Source organism: Alosa alosa, chromosome 14 (genome assembly GCF_017589495.1).
Source record: "Alosa alosa isolate M-15738 ecotype Scorff River chromosome 14, AALO_Geno_1.1, whole genome shotgun sequence".
Lineage (NCBI taxonomy): Eukaryota > Metazoa > Chordata > Actinopteri > Clupeiformes > Clupeidae > Alosa > Alosa alosa.
The window spans coordinates 32,410,259-32,427,402 of NC_063202.1; the positions used below are offsets into that span (position 1 = coordinate 32,410,259).

The 17,144-nt window shown below is 38.9% G+C and overlaps 2 protein-coding genes across 3 annotated transcripts in view; one reads left to right on the top strand and one right to left on the bottom strand.

Moving 5' to 3' along the window:
- Positions 1-2,033, bottom strand: part of ogfod1 (2-oxoglutarate and iron-dependent oxygenase domain containing 1) — a 116,852-nt gene extending 114,819 nt beyond the window's left edge. The window contains exon 1 of one of the 2 annotated variants that reach the window (XM_048262444.1): positions 1,732-2,033. In XM_048262444.1, coding sequence (XP_048118401.1) covers positions 1,732-1,885 — 154 coding nt within the window. In that variant the 5' untranslated portion in view covers positions 1,886-2,033. The remainder of the gene's footprint in view (positions 1-1,731) is intronic. The other variant, XM_048262443.1, reaches the window with a different exon arrangement.
- A 5,587-nt stretch (positions 2,034-7,620) lies between these two features.
- Positions 7,621-17,144, top strand: part of vrk3 (VRK serine/threonine kinase 3) — a 67,683-nt gene continuing 58,159 nt past the window's right edge. The window contains exon 1 of the mRNA XM_048262834.1: positions 7,621-7,771. The gene's annotated coding sequence lies outside the window, so the exon portion shown is untranslated. The remainder of the gene's footprint in view (positions 7,772-17,144) is intronic.

Sequence of the window (17,144 nt, forward strand, 5' to 3'; positions counted from 1 at the left end):
TTTACAGTTTTTTGAAATGAGGACATATGAGTGAATGTAGAGGGGAGACCAAGATACTTCCTGTGAAATTAACACAGTTCGTGGGTGCTACGGTAAGATTAAACTTGTTCCAAGTAGGCTATGCATTAGAAAGTCCAGCTTCTCAACGTAGCCATCCTGTAAGTTCACTGATGTGTTATAACATTAGCCTATGTTATGGTAGTTGGTGTTATGATAGTTGGTATTGTTTTCAGTATATAGAGACTTACCTAGTCACTAATTAGTGCTAAAGTGGAGATGCTCTTTTTTGGGGGCATGACCATATATAGCCTAGTCTTTGCAAGCAATATGTCTAGCAAAAATATGCAAACTTATAATAATAATAATATCAGTGTTTCCCATACATTGACTAATCTGTGGCAGGGCGCCACGAAATAAAAATCAGCCGCCACAGATAAATATTCTATGTTATGCAGCCTTTCCTTGCCCCGCCCAGCTCTCTCGTAGCCCCCTGCCACTCCTCTGCATGTGCATTTAACAAAATATTCACGATTGTGAATTGCATTGCATAGAAGACATCTGGCTAAATTGCTATTACATCCGCTTAGCATCGTGGCCATGCTGCGCAAATTTGTTCAAAACTACTGCATTGAAGTGAACTCTGCTCTTATCACAACATAGTAGGCTACATTGAAGAGAAACTAAGTTAAGTTATGAAATCAAGCAGTATCTCAAAGCTAACAATAGAATACTGTTTGGATGTCGAATTTAGCCTGCTTAGCCTACTTACAGCTGCTTGTCAATTTCGTTGAAGGGCTCATTTTATTGACTCTGACACTGAATGTTTGCAAAATCCCGATGTAAATGGAAAAGTGTTTTCCAAAATGCAAAAGTGCTTGTCCCAAGGAGAAGTACGAACCTTTATTTTAACTATGTAGAAAACGTTATGAATTGCATCCACACATCAGCAGCCTTAAACTGTGTTACAATTGCAAGGGTTCCCTCAAACGTCTTAAAAAGTGACAGGCACTCAATTAGACCTATACACTACTACAAAGTCAGCTACCGCCACAAATTGAATCAAATTCTGTGGGAAACACTGAATAATAATACATAAACCTTGTTACTGTCTTGTCCAGTCTTAGGCCTACTACACCCCATTTGTGGCCTGTACTTTGAGATGGTGGTAAACAGGTCTTGATTTCTCAACAAATTACTCTGAGCTCTCTGACTGATCAAACAACATAGCTTTTGTTTATGCCATTGCAGACAGTTCAATGTCATCATGTGTCTTATACAGTCAACCTCTCCAACTTTGGCAGTTGTGCGCAATGTTCGTTTCCGGGGGGGGGGTCAACTGCTTCACTAGAAAAAAATACCACCAGCCGCCACTGATTTGAGTATACCTCAGGCTATTTTAAGATGTATAATTTTCATAAATTCTTCGTAACTAGTGAAAAGGTAAATCAATGCTTGGTGACACTGTCGGAAAAAAGTTTTGACTTGAGTTGTAGGCTACGAGAACATGAAAGCACCGGTTCGAACCTCGGAACCTGGGACTCGTTTTCCGACTGATGTTTTTTTTGCAACACAGCTTGCTTGAAAGTTAACCTGATATGGACCATTAGTTCTGTGGCATAAATTCCGATAGTAAACAAGCTTCACGTTAACCACACTAATGGAACGGAATTTAACTCTCACTAAAATTAGCGAGGTTAATGGAATACCGCTCTGGGGTTAGCAGCTACTGACCGTGTCTGCAACTCGTGCGTTCCTTCCACGCTTTCTGCAATGCAGTCTTGGTTGATGCGTCCAGAAGAGAGTTGTTGATATTAACATGCCAGTGTTTCTCCTTTTTAACATCGCTAGGTGATGTTCTGTCATTTTGTTTGCGTTTGCAACTCATCCCAAAGAATGACACTTCTGAAAGGTAACCTTAGAAGCTAGTTCTCAAATATGAGTTGGGAGAGCGGCGTGTAGGACTGTATAGCGAGTTGCAACACCTTCAATATGGCTGTCTTTACACAAACTGTCAAAATAAAAGTCCTCAAGTCAATAGGCCCATTCGACTTGATGCAGATCTGCGCAGATCTGACAGAGGTTAATCCTTTCGTGCCCGTGCCAAACATTCCATTTTTGGTGCTGGATGATCTCGCACAAAAAACCTTATTTCTTGAGTATAACACATACCATCAATGAGATATACATATCATTGTAATCAGAAGGATCAGTTCTATGAAGTGATGTAAAACACATAAGGTAATGTACAGCTAATGAACAGTCTTTGAAAATCCTTTCTAATGTATATCCAAAATTTTCCTCAAGAAAAATATAGAGTGTATGACATGTTCAGCAAGTTGTGGGCTATTTAACAAAAAAGACTGAATTGGAATATCCTTAACCTTTCAAAAGTTATGATAAATTTAGTGAGTGATCAGTGTAAAAAAATGCAGGAAACAGGATTTAGAATGTTGACAGAATTCACATTCTCACCAACAACATAAAAGTATGCATAAAAACTAATAATGAAGTCAGACACAATGGTTTAGATTTCTTTTGTCTATAAGAATAAACCATTTATTTGTATATGTGACCCTGCAAGGCGAAACCAGTCGCCTTTGAGAAAATCCACAATAAACAAACGTACAGGTTAAAATGTCGAATTTCAGGTTTTCGCATAATTCGACAGTAGTCTACACTTTCATATTGTGAACAAATTTCACGGATAAACATATGTTTTGACTGTTAAACCCTTACTTTATTTAGGTGAAGATTCAACACATTAGCAGTCATCCCTTTGTCCACGCCGCGATAAGGTTTTACAGTAGCTAGGCTATAGCTAAAATTTACTCATTAGGCTACTCATTACTCGTTACTCAATCTGTCAGCTCTATATCGTTTTTGGCAGATGTAACCGAATATGAATGTGAAAGACTTGCCTTTCAGGGCACAAACGGTCAAAAGCACAAACTTTTAGAAATATCCTGGTGTCATTTTAGGGACCAGAAGAAGTTTTCCATTGACGTAGCACATTTTAAAAGTATACACACAATCTGTGTACACAGAACTTCCTCTCCCCTTACTTCCCCAGAAATACATTAATTATATTCTATAGTGACACCTTATGACCGTCCCAGTTATTAACTAGGGAGCAGAAAAAGACACTGCAGGGTTGATGAAACTCCACACAGATTTTCTCCTCTTCTGGCGTATCGTGACAGGAGAACCATGCCAACTTTGGATGCGGTTATCTTAGCGATACTTTTTGCAATACCCTCGATATTACATATCGTTGGAAAGCTTAGTGTATGGCCGTTCATGTGAGCACAATGTAAATTTTACTAAAGCAACTGGTTTCGCCTTGCAGGGTCACATATAAGCAAATGCTACAGTCAATAAGAAGGACATAAAAAAAAACATACTTTACCAGTAATACAGGAAGTAAATACACTGTATATTTATTGAAGACCATTTCGGAATAGAGACATAAAATACATTTGATTCAACAGATACAACTTCCTTATATAAATAAGTATAATATGAAAACTATATATAAAATGTATTATTATTTATGAAAAGATAGGAATACAATCAACTTCAACATCACTCAAAAAGCAATGTGTTCTAAACATTTGAAAGTGGATTACATAGAACAAGCCTGTGGAGAATAAACACATACACAAATTCACACACACACACACACACACACACACAGAGGAGGATAGGGAAAGGTGGGGTGGGGAACCTGAAGGTTGAACACATCCCCTTCTGCAGAATGCCAAACCTGACAGCAATTTTGTTTACCAATCAAACAAAGTCGCCTATACACTCCGGGGCCGTATGCTACTTTAGTTTTATTATGTTTTATTTTTTTTATTATTTTATTTTTTTATTTTATTTAATTTTTTTTTACGTTTTTTTTATAACTAAGTCAACAATTGTTCTGTGGCTCCTGCTGTACAGTAATATGTACTTGATGGAAAGACAACAGAGTAGTAGCTGAAGGCGAGGCTGAAATCTTTACGGAAATGCCTGCCAGCTGTAGTGATAGATTTTCTTCAAAGTTTTTCTGGCTGTAGCTACCAAACCTAGGTTCAACACCAGATTCTGCATTCACCAAACTTGAAATAATAATTAACTACTGACAACAGCAATGTCAATGGAGAAACAGTGTTTTCCACCATCCTGCGTTTTTTGGAGTATACAATATGTACTTATTTATGTATTACAATTAAGTACTCATTTGGTCAACAGCCCCCCAATACAGTGCAAGTGTCCTTCCACTGACATTACCCTCAATTCTACGCCACCTCATGTCCCCTCATGACATATTTTTGAGGTGGTCCATTAAATAATGCATTTTCCTAAGACAATCTTGATTGTATTCTGTAGCTGGATCTACTACATGCAGAGCAGCCAAAGCCTTAAAACAATTACGCGACATAAACAATTTAGCCCATGATCCCTGCAGAGACTTGGTTCCCCAGTAGCAATGGATGTTAGGGAGGGAAGTGAACCCCATGTAAATGATGAATCCCAGAAACCTGTGAAACTCTTCTGGGGTCTCTTCGTCCCATGCCCCTGCACTGTTTGCATACGACAGCCTGCACAAGCTTCCACCCCTTCCGGTTGGTAAAACCACATATGCCTGAGACAATAACGTGAGTAAAAAACAACATAAGTCTATTTCACACAGTGTTTTAGTGGCAGTCTGCACCACCCTACGCACGTCACCTAAATCTATACCTTCTTCCTTCATCCGCTCATGGTCTTCAGCATTGTGCAGCAGTCAGCTACCTCTTCCTCTTCAGGCTTGCAAGAAGGTCTGTGTAGGTCTTGTCATCCTCCATCTGAAACAACAGCAAAACCATACAAATGTAATACCTTTATTCATTTAGATGTGTGCAAGTATACATACACAAAAGGTAGCCTAAACTATTGAAGCATTCTGAGTAACTCAAAATATTTAGAAGTATGAAAAGTAATTTTATTACACATGGGTTTAGCTACCCTAAATCTGATTGCCTGGCTGGCATCAAGATAAAGACAGATTACATTTAACCTAGTAACTAACTGCTGAAATGCAATAATGGAAATAATGATATTCCCAGGTGGCCTGAATGCACCATTTCCACAGACTGCACAAGCTGAAACCCGCCCTCATGACGTCATTGCAAAGACGTGATAGGGCCAATTGGAAGGAATCTCCCCATGACGATTATGACAGGATTCTCATTCTGCTTCCTTATGTTGGAATGTGCAAAAATTCTTTCACACAAACATATGGGCATTTGTGGGTGTTTTGGGGTGGTAACCAGGTACGCCATGCTGTTGGAGGTGCAAACAAACACTGCATCGCCATTGAGATCACATAGTAAGGAGCTGGCTTGAGGGTCTGTTTCATTCCATAAAACATTTTATAGCCATTAAAGCAATGGTTTGGAGTAATTTCACCCAAGGGTCCTTTGCACCATGAACTCAAGCCAAACACCCCCAGAAGCTTTTTCCCCTTGGTCGAACGTTGGTCGAGTTAGCGTTATCTCGTAAATTACCCCACTAATAATGCCCGGAATGGTTCTACTGTAGTACAAATGTTCTGTATTCATAAAATGAGGCATTGAAAAGTTTGTAAGGATACCAGGAGTTTATATATAAATAACACTTGCCTGATGGCTTCTACTCGCTGCTACTGCTACCGCTGCGTTGACGTTACTTCTGTGTTTTGGGAAAAGCCCTTTCAATTTTGCCTGCCTGCAAGATGCACATGTATTGTTGTTGTTTTAAGAGACAGTGAAAAGCAGGGTAAGATCTAGCCTCACGTAGCCATACTCAATTCTAGTCAGAATATGAGTCTGATACTGCTCCATTGGGACGTAATTTTGGGGCGTGTTTCAACCGATACAGGATAGACTTGGATAGACCTAACCAATCAGAGCAACGAAACAACTTACCGTGGGATGTAGGAACAACACACAAACCATCCTTCTTCTCCACAAATGCCTTAACATTGTTTTCTGGTCTTTTGTAAAAGTTATTGTGCCGTCAATATCTCCTACAACACTCATTAGAAATCTAAGTTACATAGTTGGGTAGGCTATTAGGAAAAAAACTGATAGCCTATATCCCCTCCGTTTTTAAAAATAATTCTGTTGAACACTGATATGGTACAAACATGCTATAAACAGCTGGGAAAGGCTGTTGCAAATCACTCAAACAGGTGGTCAATCAGAGATTTCAAACAAACGAGGGAACAACATGTCACAATGCAACATGCTGTTTTCCCTTGATGAAAGTGAAACCATGAGTTTTCCCACATCTCAACTTTGGCCAAAGTTTTCAGAAATAATCATTTTCAGTGATAAAACCTCATTGAAATAATATGCATTTTCCATATGGGATCTTAGAAGCATCTGTCTCCTTCTAGCCACAGCGTTTTTGTTGCAAACATAATCAACCTAAGCGTGCTCAGATGACGTGATAGACGACACGTTGTTGCTCACCTGTCCATCATCGTAAAAAGCCCGATTTGATTGGTCCGTCAGATTTGGGGCGAGCATAGTTGCTCCACAACGGAGCAATGCCAGACCGAACTTCCCGACCTCAAATGTTGTGGGCGGGACTAAGTTTGGCTGGCACCCAGGCTAGGTAAGATTATTACAGACAGTGTGTTTCCAAAACCATTTAGCTGATGTTGAAAAATAAAGTAACATTTATCTCGTTTTGTAGTATAATTTTGAAGTAAATGTTTGCCAAACTTTATTGACCGGTGAAAGTTATTTTAAACTGAATTGACCGGTGAAAGTGGCTACCGCTTGGTTTGTTTTCTATACCAGCTAACTATAGCAGCTATGCAGCTGAAATTGCAAAGGGAAAGCATGCATCGTTATATTGAATCATGTACAGTATACTGTTATTTAGTAACCTACTAGGCCACATGGGCAAATCCGTTTAATGTCCCCTCTGTCTCTGGCAGTAGACTAGTTTACGCAAGCAACTCCTCGAGGCACTAGTAGAAGGAGGCAGGCAGGTAGGCTGTCATGAAATATGCTTCCTACTTCATCTTCCCGTATCCGTAGTGGTCCCTAATGTGATGTTTGTTGTCGCTTTAGGGATGTCAAAGTTAAGGTGTCCGGTGACAAATAAAATTAATGCAATTGCCGCTATTGAGATTAATCTGCTGTATCCTCTGTGTTGAGATCAATTCTAAGGCTTGGATGGTGACCATGATATCAAATTAAACTAGAAGCTATCATACACATGTTAGTGTCATTCCTGACATCCTAGAATGAAAGCTCAACTCTCATCAACATTTCGTTTGAATATGTGTAATTCAGTATTTAAAACAAAGATGACATACAGTTAACAAACAAAGAACAAAATTATTCATTCCCCTTGCAAATATTGATTTAATGTCTTCTCTCTCTTTATCAATATGCTTGTTCTGACTGAAAATGACACTGCCACAGGTTTGTAAGACAATAATGAAACATGGAATCAAAAAAAGAAGCGTTTTCATCTTTTATATATAAAAAATCGACATGCCATTATATATAATAACAATTTTCCAGTTCAGTTTTGAAAAACTAATGAATAAGTTCTGACTTTTATTTTGAAAGATTAGCGAATGGCGACCATATTGTAATTTTTGTTACTGTCGCTAGTTTCACTTTGCTGCCTGGTTGCTGCTCTGCAGACAGCTATTCCAAAGATTGTCTACTAGCCGTCTCTGGCTAATCTGTTCGAAGCAACTGAAGGAGAGGATATTCAACTACAATATCTCACCGAGAGTAATGTTAGTAAATCTTTGGCACTGTTTGTGTACAACATACCAAGAGAAACAACAGAGTCGATCAGTAACTTGGATAGATGCTAATGTTAACATCAGCCGACTGGCGGCTACCGATATTAGTCACGTAACAGGATAACTTGGTGATGGTGAGAGGTTATTGAGGCTTTGAATCATTCCAGACAGATTTGTTAAAAACGTAGCCTATAATTCCTGACTCCAAATAGAAAGCTGGATCCCGCATTGTCCGTCGAGTTAAGGTGGCTTACGTGAATGCAGCCGCCATTGCTGGGGGAAAACACCTTACTGTCTATGGGCAACACTTGCCTGTTTTTGTGCCCTCTGGTTTATCCTGGTTTCCTTGCGCGTGCATACGCTCATAACCTACCACAGAGTTACAGAGTTCTGACATTCACAAACAAGTTGTTTTAGGCGGGTTGAAGTCGTTTTTCATACACCATGAGCGCTCCATTATAGACAAATGTTTTGCAAACTAGCATTTAACTGGATTCAATCCTGCTATTCACCCCTTGGAGACACGTGACTTAAGTCACGTGACGGCTCCATGCTGGACGGCAAAAAGATAGGAGATGGACGGCAAATTACATTATGTCATAACGATTATGATGAACTGAACACCATTACTATAACACCTTTGTAGTTCAATGTATTGCTGTTTGGGGTCTGATAGTCAAAGACAGATGCAAGTGGTGGTGTTAGATGAAATGGGTCATGATCGCAAATGTAAAGTTATTAAAACTGGTGGTAACAGCAAGGGGAGATAATGTTAGGTCGTAAAGTTAGGCTACTGTAATTAACATTATGGTAAATGAACACCCATAAGTATTTCTGGACTAAAATATTGCAAAGCGATTTGGTTACTTTATTTGTCTTGCTTTTATCAGTTGTAACATAGTCAAAACGTTAAGAATGTCATATCAGAACATGAAATAATAACTTAGCTGCCACACTTAGAAGCTAGCTATTCTAGCTAGAGCTAACGTTTATCGTAGCTCATAGTGCTAGGGCTAATGTAACTAGTCAGTTTGTACGTTGCCCAGCGAATAAACTTACTTCTTACATGTCTTAAGTTAAAGAATTGAAAGAAATAGGAAATAAAAAACTTGAACGGTATTATCTGTTTACATTCAGATCTTGCCAGAGACTTTGACTAAGTGCTATCTGCCATCCTGTTCAGTCTATGGTTGCAACCGCTGCTGTGCATGGTTTTGTGGTTGAAATACTTCCGAAACACAAAGAAAACAAACCAAAATATATCTATGCAAGAACATGGGATGTTGTTGTATTCCAAACAATAAGCCAACAGTCAATTTCATGATTCATGAATGATTGATGAATGTCAATCATTGTCAATCATCATGAATGATCAATGATTGACATGAATCATACAGTATGAAGGCTACAGTAGCCTAGCTAATGTTAACTAGCACTGCTAGCAGCATTAACGTTACCAACCTCCCTGCTTAACTCACCACAACTTTGTAGGTCTTGTCCCTCATGCTGGCCCTTACAAAACCCACAAACTGACTCTCGGACACACAACAGTCAATAATGTGACCCGATTTAAAGTGGCTTTCACCCTTTGGACACTCACTAAAACATAATATATTTCATACCTGTGTTGCAGCATGTTGGCTAATGTTAGCTGCATTATGTAATGACATACAATGTCGGAAATACTAAAGGTTAGCCTGTCGGCTACTTGAAAAGTTTGAGTGTTTAAACTAACATTTACAGTGGTCTATTTGATAGTGTATTGGCTCTGACTAAGTTTGTGTGATGTATAAACCCCAATCCTTGTTGATACAAGTACCAATATTCGTCAAGAAAGTTTTTAATCACATTAAGATTTTCGCCATAGGCAGTAAAAGACTCCGCCATCTTTGTCAATATTTTTCGCTGAGAAAGTTTCAAACTATGACCATAACGGCCTTTCCACCAATCAGAGGCATCATTGTGGGATTGTTCAGGATTGTGGGTAATGAAGTACTTATCTAAGAGATCGCGAATAAAAGGCATTTATCTCAAAACAAGGTTCAAGTGCCCCATGAACTCTTGGTGTCTATAGGAGCATATACAATCGCTTAGTACAGCCGTAGCTGGTTTTAAGTCTACCACGTGCAGAGTGCTGGGCGGTATTACCAAAAATGTATATCACGGTATTTTTCAAAATTCTTACGGTTTCACGGTATGACGGTATTTTTTTCCCCCATGCATAAGCATTTTCTACAGCATTTTCTACAGGTTGAGAGAGGAATTGCTGCAGTACACTGACTAAGGATGGTCTATTTTACTGTCATGATGTAGAATAACTCCACACTAGTGGTAATGCAGTTTTGCATGGCCCCAGAAAATGATGCTGTTTACAAGCATGTTTAAGAGCCACTCATGATTCTAATGAAGAATCTAATCAGAATGCAAAGACAATTGCAGTCAAAATACAGAACTTTTACTGTGCAAATTTCACAAACATCTTGTATCAAACCAATACAAAAAGTAGTGCAACTTGCAATAATTATACTTTTTTGAAAATTATACAATTTAAAATAAAACCTCTCTGCTAATATGCTTAGTCTGTCAAATAGGCCTATCAGAAACATGCCTTATTGTTATTGTGTGGTTTACATGACGTTAGTGGTAGGCTAACGTTAACTTCATGTGGATGTGGATGTCTTGTTAGCCTGCCATGAGCTTCGGTTCGGTTCGCTAGGCAAAACATTAACAAAAAAAGTTTGTTTTGGTGCACTGATGACAGTCAGGATCATTTCTAACTAACCAGCTAGTATTGCTCAGTGCATGTCTATAACATGCTTTACTTGCTACCTGGATAATTTCAGCGAATACTCTTAAGGCGAGATGAATGATAAGAATATTAAACTTCACAGTGTTCGGTGGGTTGCTAACTAACGACATCACCTACTAGCCAGCTAGTTACAGCTGTTGAACAATCTCAATAGAATTTTCGTGACGGTAAATCCAGAAAGGGTTAAAGTGGAGCTAGTAATCAAGGATCTTTGGTAAATCCCTTTCAATGCAGTATCCCTTAACGTTTTTCCTTAACTAAAGAAACAATTTAAGATATCCTGTGCAACACCCTTAAACAAACCCCTTACCTAAGGAGAAATTAAGCCTTAAGGGTCATACTTCAGGGGAAAAACTTAAGGTGTTTTGTGTATCCCCTTACTATGCCTCGCAGTGGCACCATGCGAGCGTGTGACAAAAGTCCCGTCTGAAACACTGTCGCGCGGCGCAGCGTTCCAAACGTTGTGTAATCAAATCCTTGTGACAGCCTACTACCATGCAGCCTGCAACATTCTCTAAGGTCAAGATAACATGACGTGTATTTGTATGTGATGTACTTCCCCATAGATAATGCTTGAATTGCCATGAACACAATCATCTAAGATGCACTAGAAACAAGGCTTGATTATTATTTATGGGACAGCCGTGGCCCACTGGTTAGCACTCTGGACTTGTAACCGGAGGGTTGCCGGTTCGAGCCCCGACCAGTGGGCCGCGGCTGAAGTGCCCTTGAGCAAGGCACCTAACCCCTCACTGCTCCCCACTGTTTGTGTTTCACTAATTCACCGATTGGGTTAAATGCAGAAACCAAAATTCCCTCACGGGATCAAAAAAGTAAACTATACTATACTTGATTAATAACTCAAACTTGCCGAGAACCCAGACACCGCTTTATTACATTTAGACTTGAGCAGTTGCGCAGTTACATTCGGTCTCGTTCAGTAGCCTAATGCGCAAAGAGTCGCAGCCAGACTCAATAGATTTTTGTCAATAGATTTTGCTCCCGTCTTTATACCGATCATGTGGATATGCCTATTTTTTTCTAACAAAATTATGCAATAGGCAGGGTTCCCACGGGTCCTTGAAATCCTTGAAAGTTTGTGAATCTGAAAAAAATAATTCAAGGACCTTGAAAGTTTTTGAAAAGAGACATAAACAAATGGAGGTCCTTGAAAGTCCTTGAATTTCTTTTTGAGGAAAAGAAATCCATACAATTACGTACAATTCCGCTTATTAACATGTACACGGCCAGCGTGATTTCTGCGTGTTTCCCGCTTGTAGTATTTGTTGCCCAAATATTTAATTTAACATTCTGATGAATAAACCGACAGGTTCATGGTAACGAGTTTAACTTGTTTAGGACAAGTTTATTTCAGTTCAGTTTTATGCAAAATACAAACATGAAAAGTAGAATAGGCCTGTCATATGACCAAAAATAAAAGAAAACTGTGACAAGGTATCCTTGGTCTGTTGATGATTTAACCATGCCCGCGCTTGAAATTTATCAACACATTACAGTAGGTCCTTGAATTTAAGGATATTGGGCCTGGAAAGTCCTTGAAAGGTCCTTGAATTTGATCTTAACCAAGGTGTGGGAACCCTGAATAGGCTATGAACAGTCACTTTCATGGTTAAGACGAATGTGTTCAAATTAAGGTTAATAATGCAGACATTCAGGAAGGCTCTTTTTTTTTTTATCACTTTAGGCCTATACTTACAACCGGTGTGTCGTCATAAAGAGAAATTTCTCTGCATCATGCCCCTTTTTAAGGGAACACAAGCTAGCATTATATCATTGATTCTAATGGGAACGATAGCTAGTAGTCACACGTTACATCTAGTTCACAGGATATTCAATCCTTTTACTAACAAAACGGTTATGAAGAAATATGTAACTGACCCATGCCGAAACTATGTACCACTGAAACTGTGGAACTTCAGTATAACATAGCCAATTATCTCACCTAGTTGTAAGAAATACGTTCTTATTTCAAGTGATAAAATGAAGGTGTGACTTATTTTAGTTGACGTTATGACTATAAGTTAAATGTATAAGTTAAATGTAGTTAAACAGTCAGCCATGGGCAGCTGGAGACACTCCTGTTAATAAACTGGAAAGAGCTGAAAATAGGAATGTAATGGTCACTTTAACCCCATGAACACACAGATATCTCTCACAACAACCTTATTCACGTATGTTCAAAGATTTAGTAAGTATAAGTTGTACGTATAGCCAAAAATCATTGGCTTGAGGTTTCTGATGAACAGTTTATTTTAATACAGATTGAAAGTGTGATTTGTCATTCTCTTCGGTGTTTCCTCTAGATTTATTTTTAACAGTGGGGGCAGGCCATCACCCCACACATTTCATTAGAATAGAATATCTTTGTTAACCTCTATTTACACACAACACAATGGCTCATGCACTAATTAGGCTTTTTTACTATGGCTTAGACCAGTGTTTCTCAAAGTGTGGTCCGGGGCCGCAAGCTATCCCAAGTAGTCCGTGAACAAACGTGGTCAAATATAGTTGTAACAAATGGAGTTGTTTGCAATGTTGAACCAACTTGTATGTTAATCCAAACAGTTAAAGTAAGCTATGCCAGTTAAATCATATGAATCCAGGGCCCCAGAGTGCGACCAATTTGGTCGCATATGCGACCTAATTTTTCAAAAGTGTGACACAAAAAAATCAGAAGTCGCACCGGTGAGACCAGCTATTCAAGAGAGGAAAAAGTATCCGCATTGAAACTCTACCTTTGGTTCAATAACAGACACATATTTGGCCAATATCATGGTTAAAACAAATCAGAGATAGTGAAGGGCAGGACCTCCCCTCTGATTGGCCGTGGCCCAGTGCCTGTGTATACGTTAGACCGACACATCCGGGAACTTGACTCGTGACAAACGTTCCCGCCCCTTTCGGGGGGAAAACAAACAACCCCTCTCATTAACTCCAACGCAAATTAGGGTCAATAAACGTAATTCGTTCAGAAATCGCAGGAGTAAATAATAACAAAAAATACCACAAATCAATATGACCACTCAATACATAACCACTTTGCCAGTCGTTGACCGTGAAAGATACCTAAAAAAGCTTAATTCAATTAATATAAAAACATGTCCCTTCAGTCTCGAAAGTGAAGTGGTGCAACAACCCCACTCAGTGACCAGAAGTGTCATACGGTCTTCTCTTCTTATGGCTTGTAGCTATCATTTTCTTCTGTCAGGATTTTTTTGAGGACATGGTAGGCAAAAGAAACTCAGGGAGGGGTTCTTAGCTGTGTGGTTGGTACATGTCTACCGGTTCACTCTGGCTTGTTCTGAGGGAATGTTTTCCCCTCAAAAGGGGCATGGCGCAAACAACCTGCTCTGTGTGACGCGGGTCCGGTTGTAAGTATAAATTTGAAAATGCGTGTGCTGCAGAGAGAGAGAGGTCAGAGACCCGTCAGATAAACAGAGTGGATGCAGTTGCATTACAGTGTGGTCACATAGGCCGAGATAAATGTAGGCCTACCCTCTCCCCACTGCCTTTCGGCGGCTGGCAGCAGCAAACCGATCAGACGAGCCCGAGATGATGATCAAGTTTATCGTTGCCTACGATAGGCCTAGTGAAACTTCCCTTCACCAAGTTCAGTCCGAAATAATTATTCACCAGAAAAATAGTTTCAACGTAAACCCGACGCACAGGAATGCCACTTGCGCCAAATTTATAGGAGTCATTGCAGATGAAAAGACGTCTTAAAATTGCGAACAATGCATGCAAGGCCTTCGCGAACGACAGAGATACAGATATCGCCGAAAAGGAGTGCGTCATTGACCGCAGTTACATGCAGGGAGTAACCCGGTTTTCAACAGCAATATTCGTTTTTTGCGCGCAAGTTGTGTAAACTCATTCTGATGGCATCAATCAATTTAATCCGGTATTTGGCGCAAACCGAATATCGCTACATTTAAAGCCTGAATATTCCCTGCATGTATAACTGTGGTCATTGTGTACGGTGAATTGAATGGACACATTTAGATCGAGCATGGCAAGTCATTGCAATAGCCTATAATAATAGGCCTACCATTTCGTTACTGCATTAACCATAGTGATGTTCTTATTGAAAATGTAAAAATACTAAAATTAAAAAGTAAATTGCATTGTGGGACTGTCAAATGATTATTGCAATCATCATAGCAAAATCACATAAAAATCCCCCAGGCTACTTGGAACATCTCTTTAAATTCTGCTCAAATACATTTCTATGGAAGATGCTAGCATGGCGAGCTGGTTTAGCCAAGGCCTAAAGATCATGAAGGATAGTATGTAAGTCATTGAGCCATGAGATGTGGGGGACCAATCACAGAACAAGGGGGAAAGCAAGACAATGATGAGCTATGCACAGACGCATTTGATAGACATCCGTGGCACCCAATAAACGGATCTGGGCATTTTTTTTCAAATACGAGAAAATTAACGTTTGGTTCCCAGACCACGTCTCATTGAGAAGTGGTGCCGCTAGCCAGGCTAGCTCAGTGAAGCACTTAAAGCACCAACACTTCATTAAGTTACTTTTCTTGTCATAGGAAAACCTATATAGGACAGTAATTAAGGAAAAAAAGTGAACCTGCTGCGGTGTTAAATGCGATGTGGTTGAAAATTTGGGTGCACCTAACTTTTGTGCTGGTGCACCTAAGAAAAAAAGTTAGGCGCACCAGTGCAAAAAGTTAGTCTGGAGCCCTGGAATCCTCTGACACAATAAGCAAGGTGCAAAGGCAATAAGCAAGGTGGTTCAGTGAGTAGGCCTATTGTGAATACTGTTGAAGTAGGTCTACTCTTTTTTTGTGGTCCGTGAGTTTTTGTTTAATTGGATAATTGGTCCTTGGTCTGAAAAAGTTTGAGAAACACTAGCTTAGACTCAAAGGATCTATAGCCTATAGTGTAATTTGAACGGAACCTATAGCATAATAATAATAATAATAACACGGGGGTCGTTACTTGAGAGGGACAGGATTCAGGAACTAAGGACAGGCCCATCTTCTGTCTGACATGCATTAAACCACATGTCACTGCTTGAACAAAGTTCACGTTGACAATAGAGAAAACGCTTAGCCTACTTGGTTTATGACAGAAATTAAGTTTTGTGCCAACATGTTGTAGAAACACAACCCACAACACAACCTATTTACCTTCTTACCTACCAGTCATTGTTTTTTTTTCTGCGTCGAATCGCGTGTTTCCCCATGTTTCATTTTTGCTGTTGTTGCGAGCGAGCTAATAGGCTACGATATGGGAAATACTTTCAATACGATCAGCTCCAGAAATGAATGGGTTTTCCTTAGCTTGTGCAACACCTTATCACCAAGTTGTGCGAAAATTCTTTTTTGCGATATTGACAAACATGCATAGCACATGGAAGCTCTTGATAGCGCATGCCACTAACGTCTATAAAAACAATGTATGTATGGAATAAAACTAGACAGGTATAGGAACGTCACCTATTACCAACCGTCCCGTATTTCAAACCTCTTATATATATATATGTGTCACTTAATATTTATTTCTATACAAACCAAAACGGCGGATTCTTAAAGAAATGCAAGCACCCACACCATAAGTGGGTAGATGACAAATAGCAGAATTCAGACTGTCCATGTGTCACACACTTATAAAAAATGGCAATTGTTAAGAATTGATATGGAAATGTTGTAGGTCTGGTAGGTTCAAGTTCTGTCATATTAAATTTATTGGATTTGTATTTCACTTTAGACTTAAAATAATCATCCAAACATAAAAAATGTCATATGGTGTGACTGTCCACCATGTGTGCGAACTTCCTAAAAAGAGTGTATATCCATAAAAAGTATAATTACTTTAAAGTTTTACCATGCATATAAAATAATTGGATGTTTTTTACAACCACAGAAAGTTTTGATGTTTATGCATGCTGTCCAACTAAGTTATAATCAAATATATTTTGTCCATAAAATGGTTGTCATATGGCGTGACACTATATTGTATATTTTGACTGGGCATTCATTTGGACATTATTATTGTGAAGAGGACCCTGCTTAATCAGGAAGTAACAATAGAATGTCAGGAGTAATTGGCATGGTCAAGAGGTGAGTTCTGCTTTTTAGATTTTTTATATAAAAAGCTTTGAATTGGACATCATCAATCGTGGCCAAATTTTAGTGTCTTATGGTGTGACATCATTTGCCTAAAAGTAGCTATTTTCCACAAATATTCTTCATGAATTCTTAAAAGCACTGCTGCCATGTGGTCAGTTGCATGCTAAATAATAGTTAGCTGTATTTAACTGTGTAGAAAATTAGCTTAACTGTCAAAATGTCATACAGTGTGACGCTGCATCATATGGTGTGACAGCTTTTTTCAAGTCACACTATATGACATTTCTGTCACACCATATGACCAAATTGCATTTTTAAATAAAAGTTCTTGTAAAAACATGTTTTAAATTCAGATATTATATGTTTTTTGTTAAATCTGTGATAATTGGAAAAAAAATGTATCTGTACAATTCATATTTCTCATACTTTTTTTCTTTTT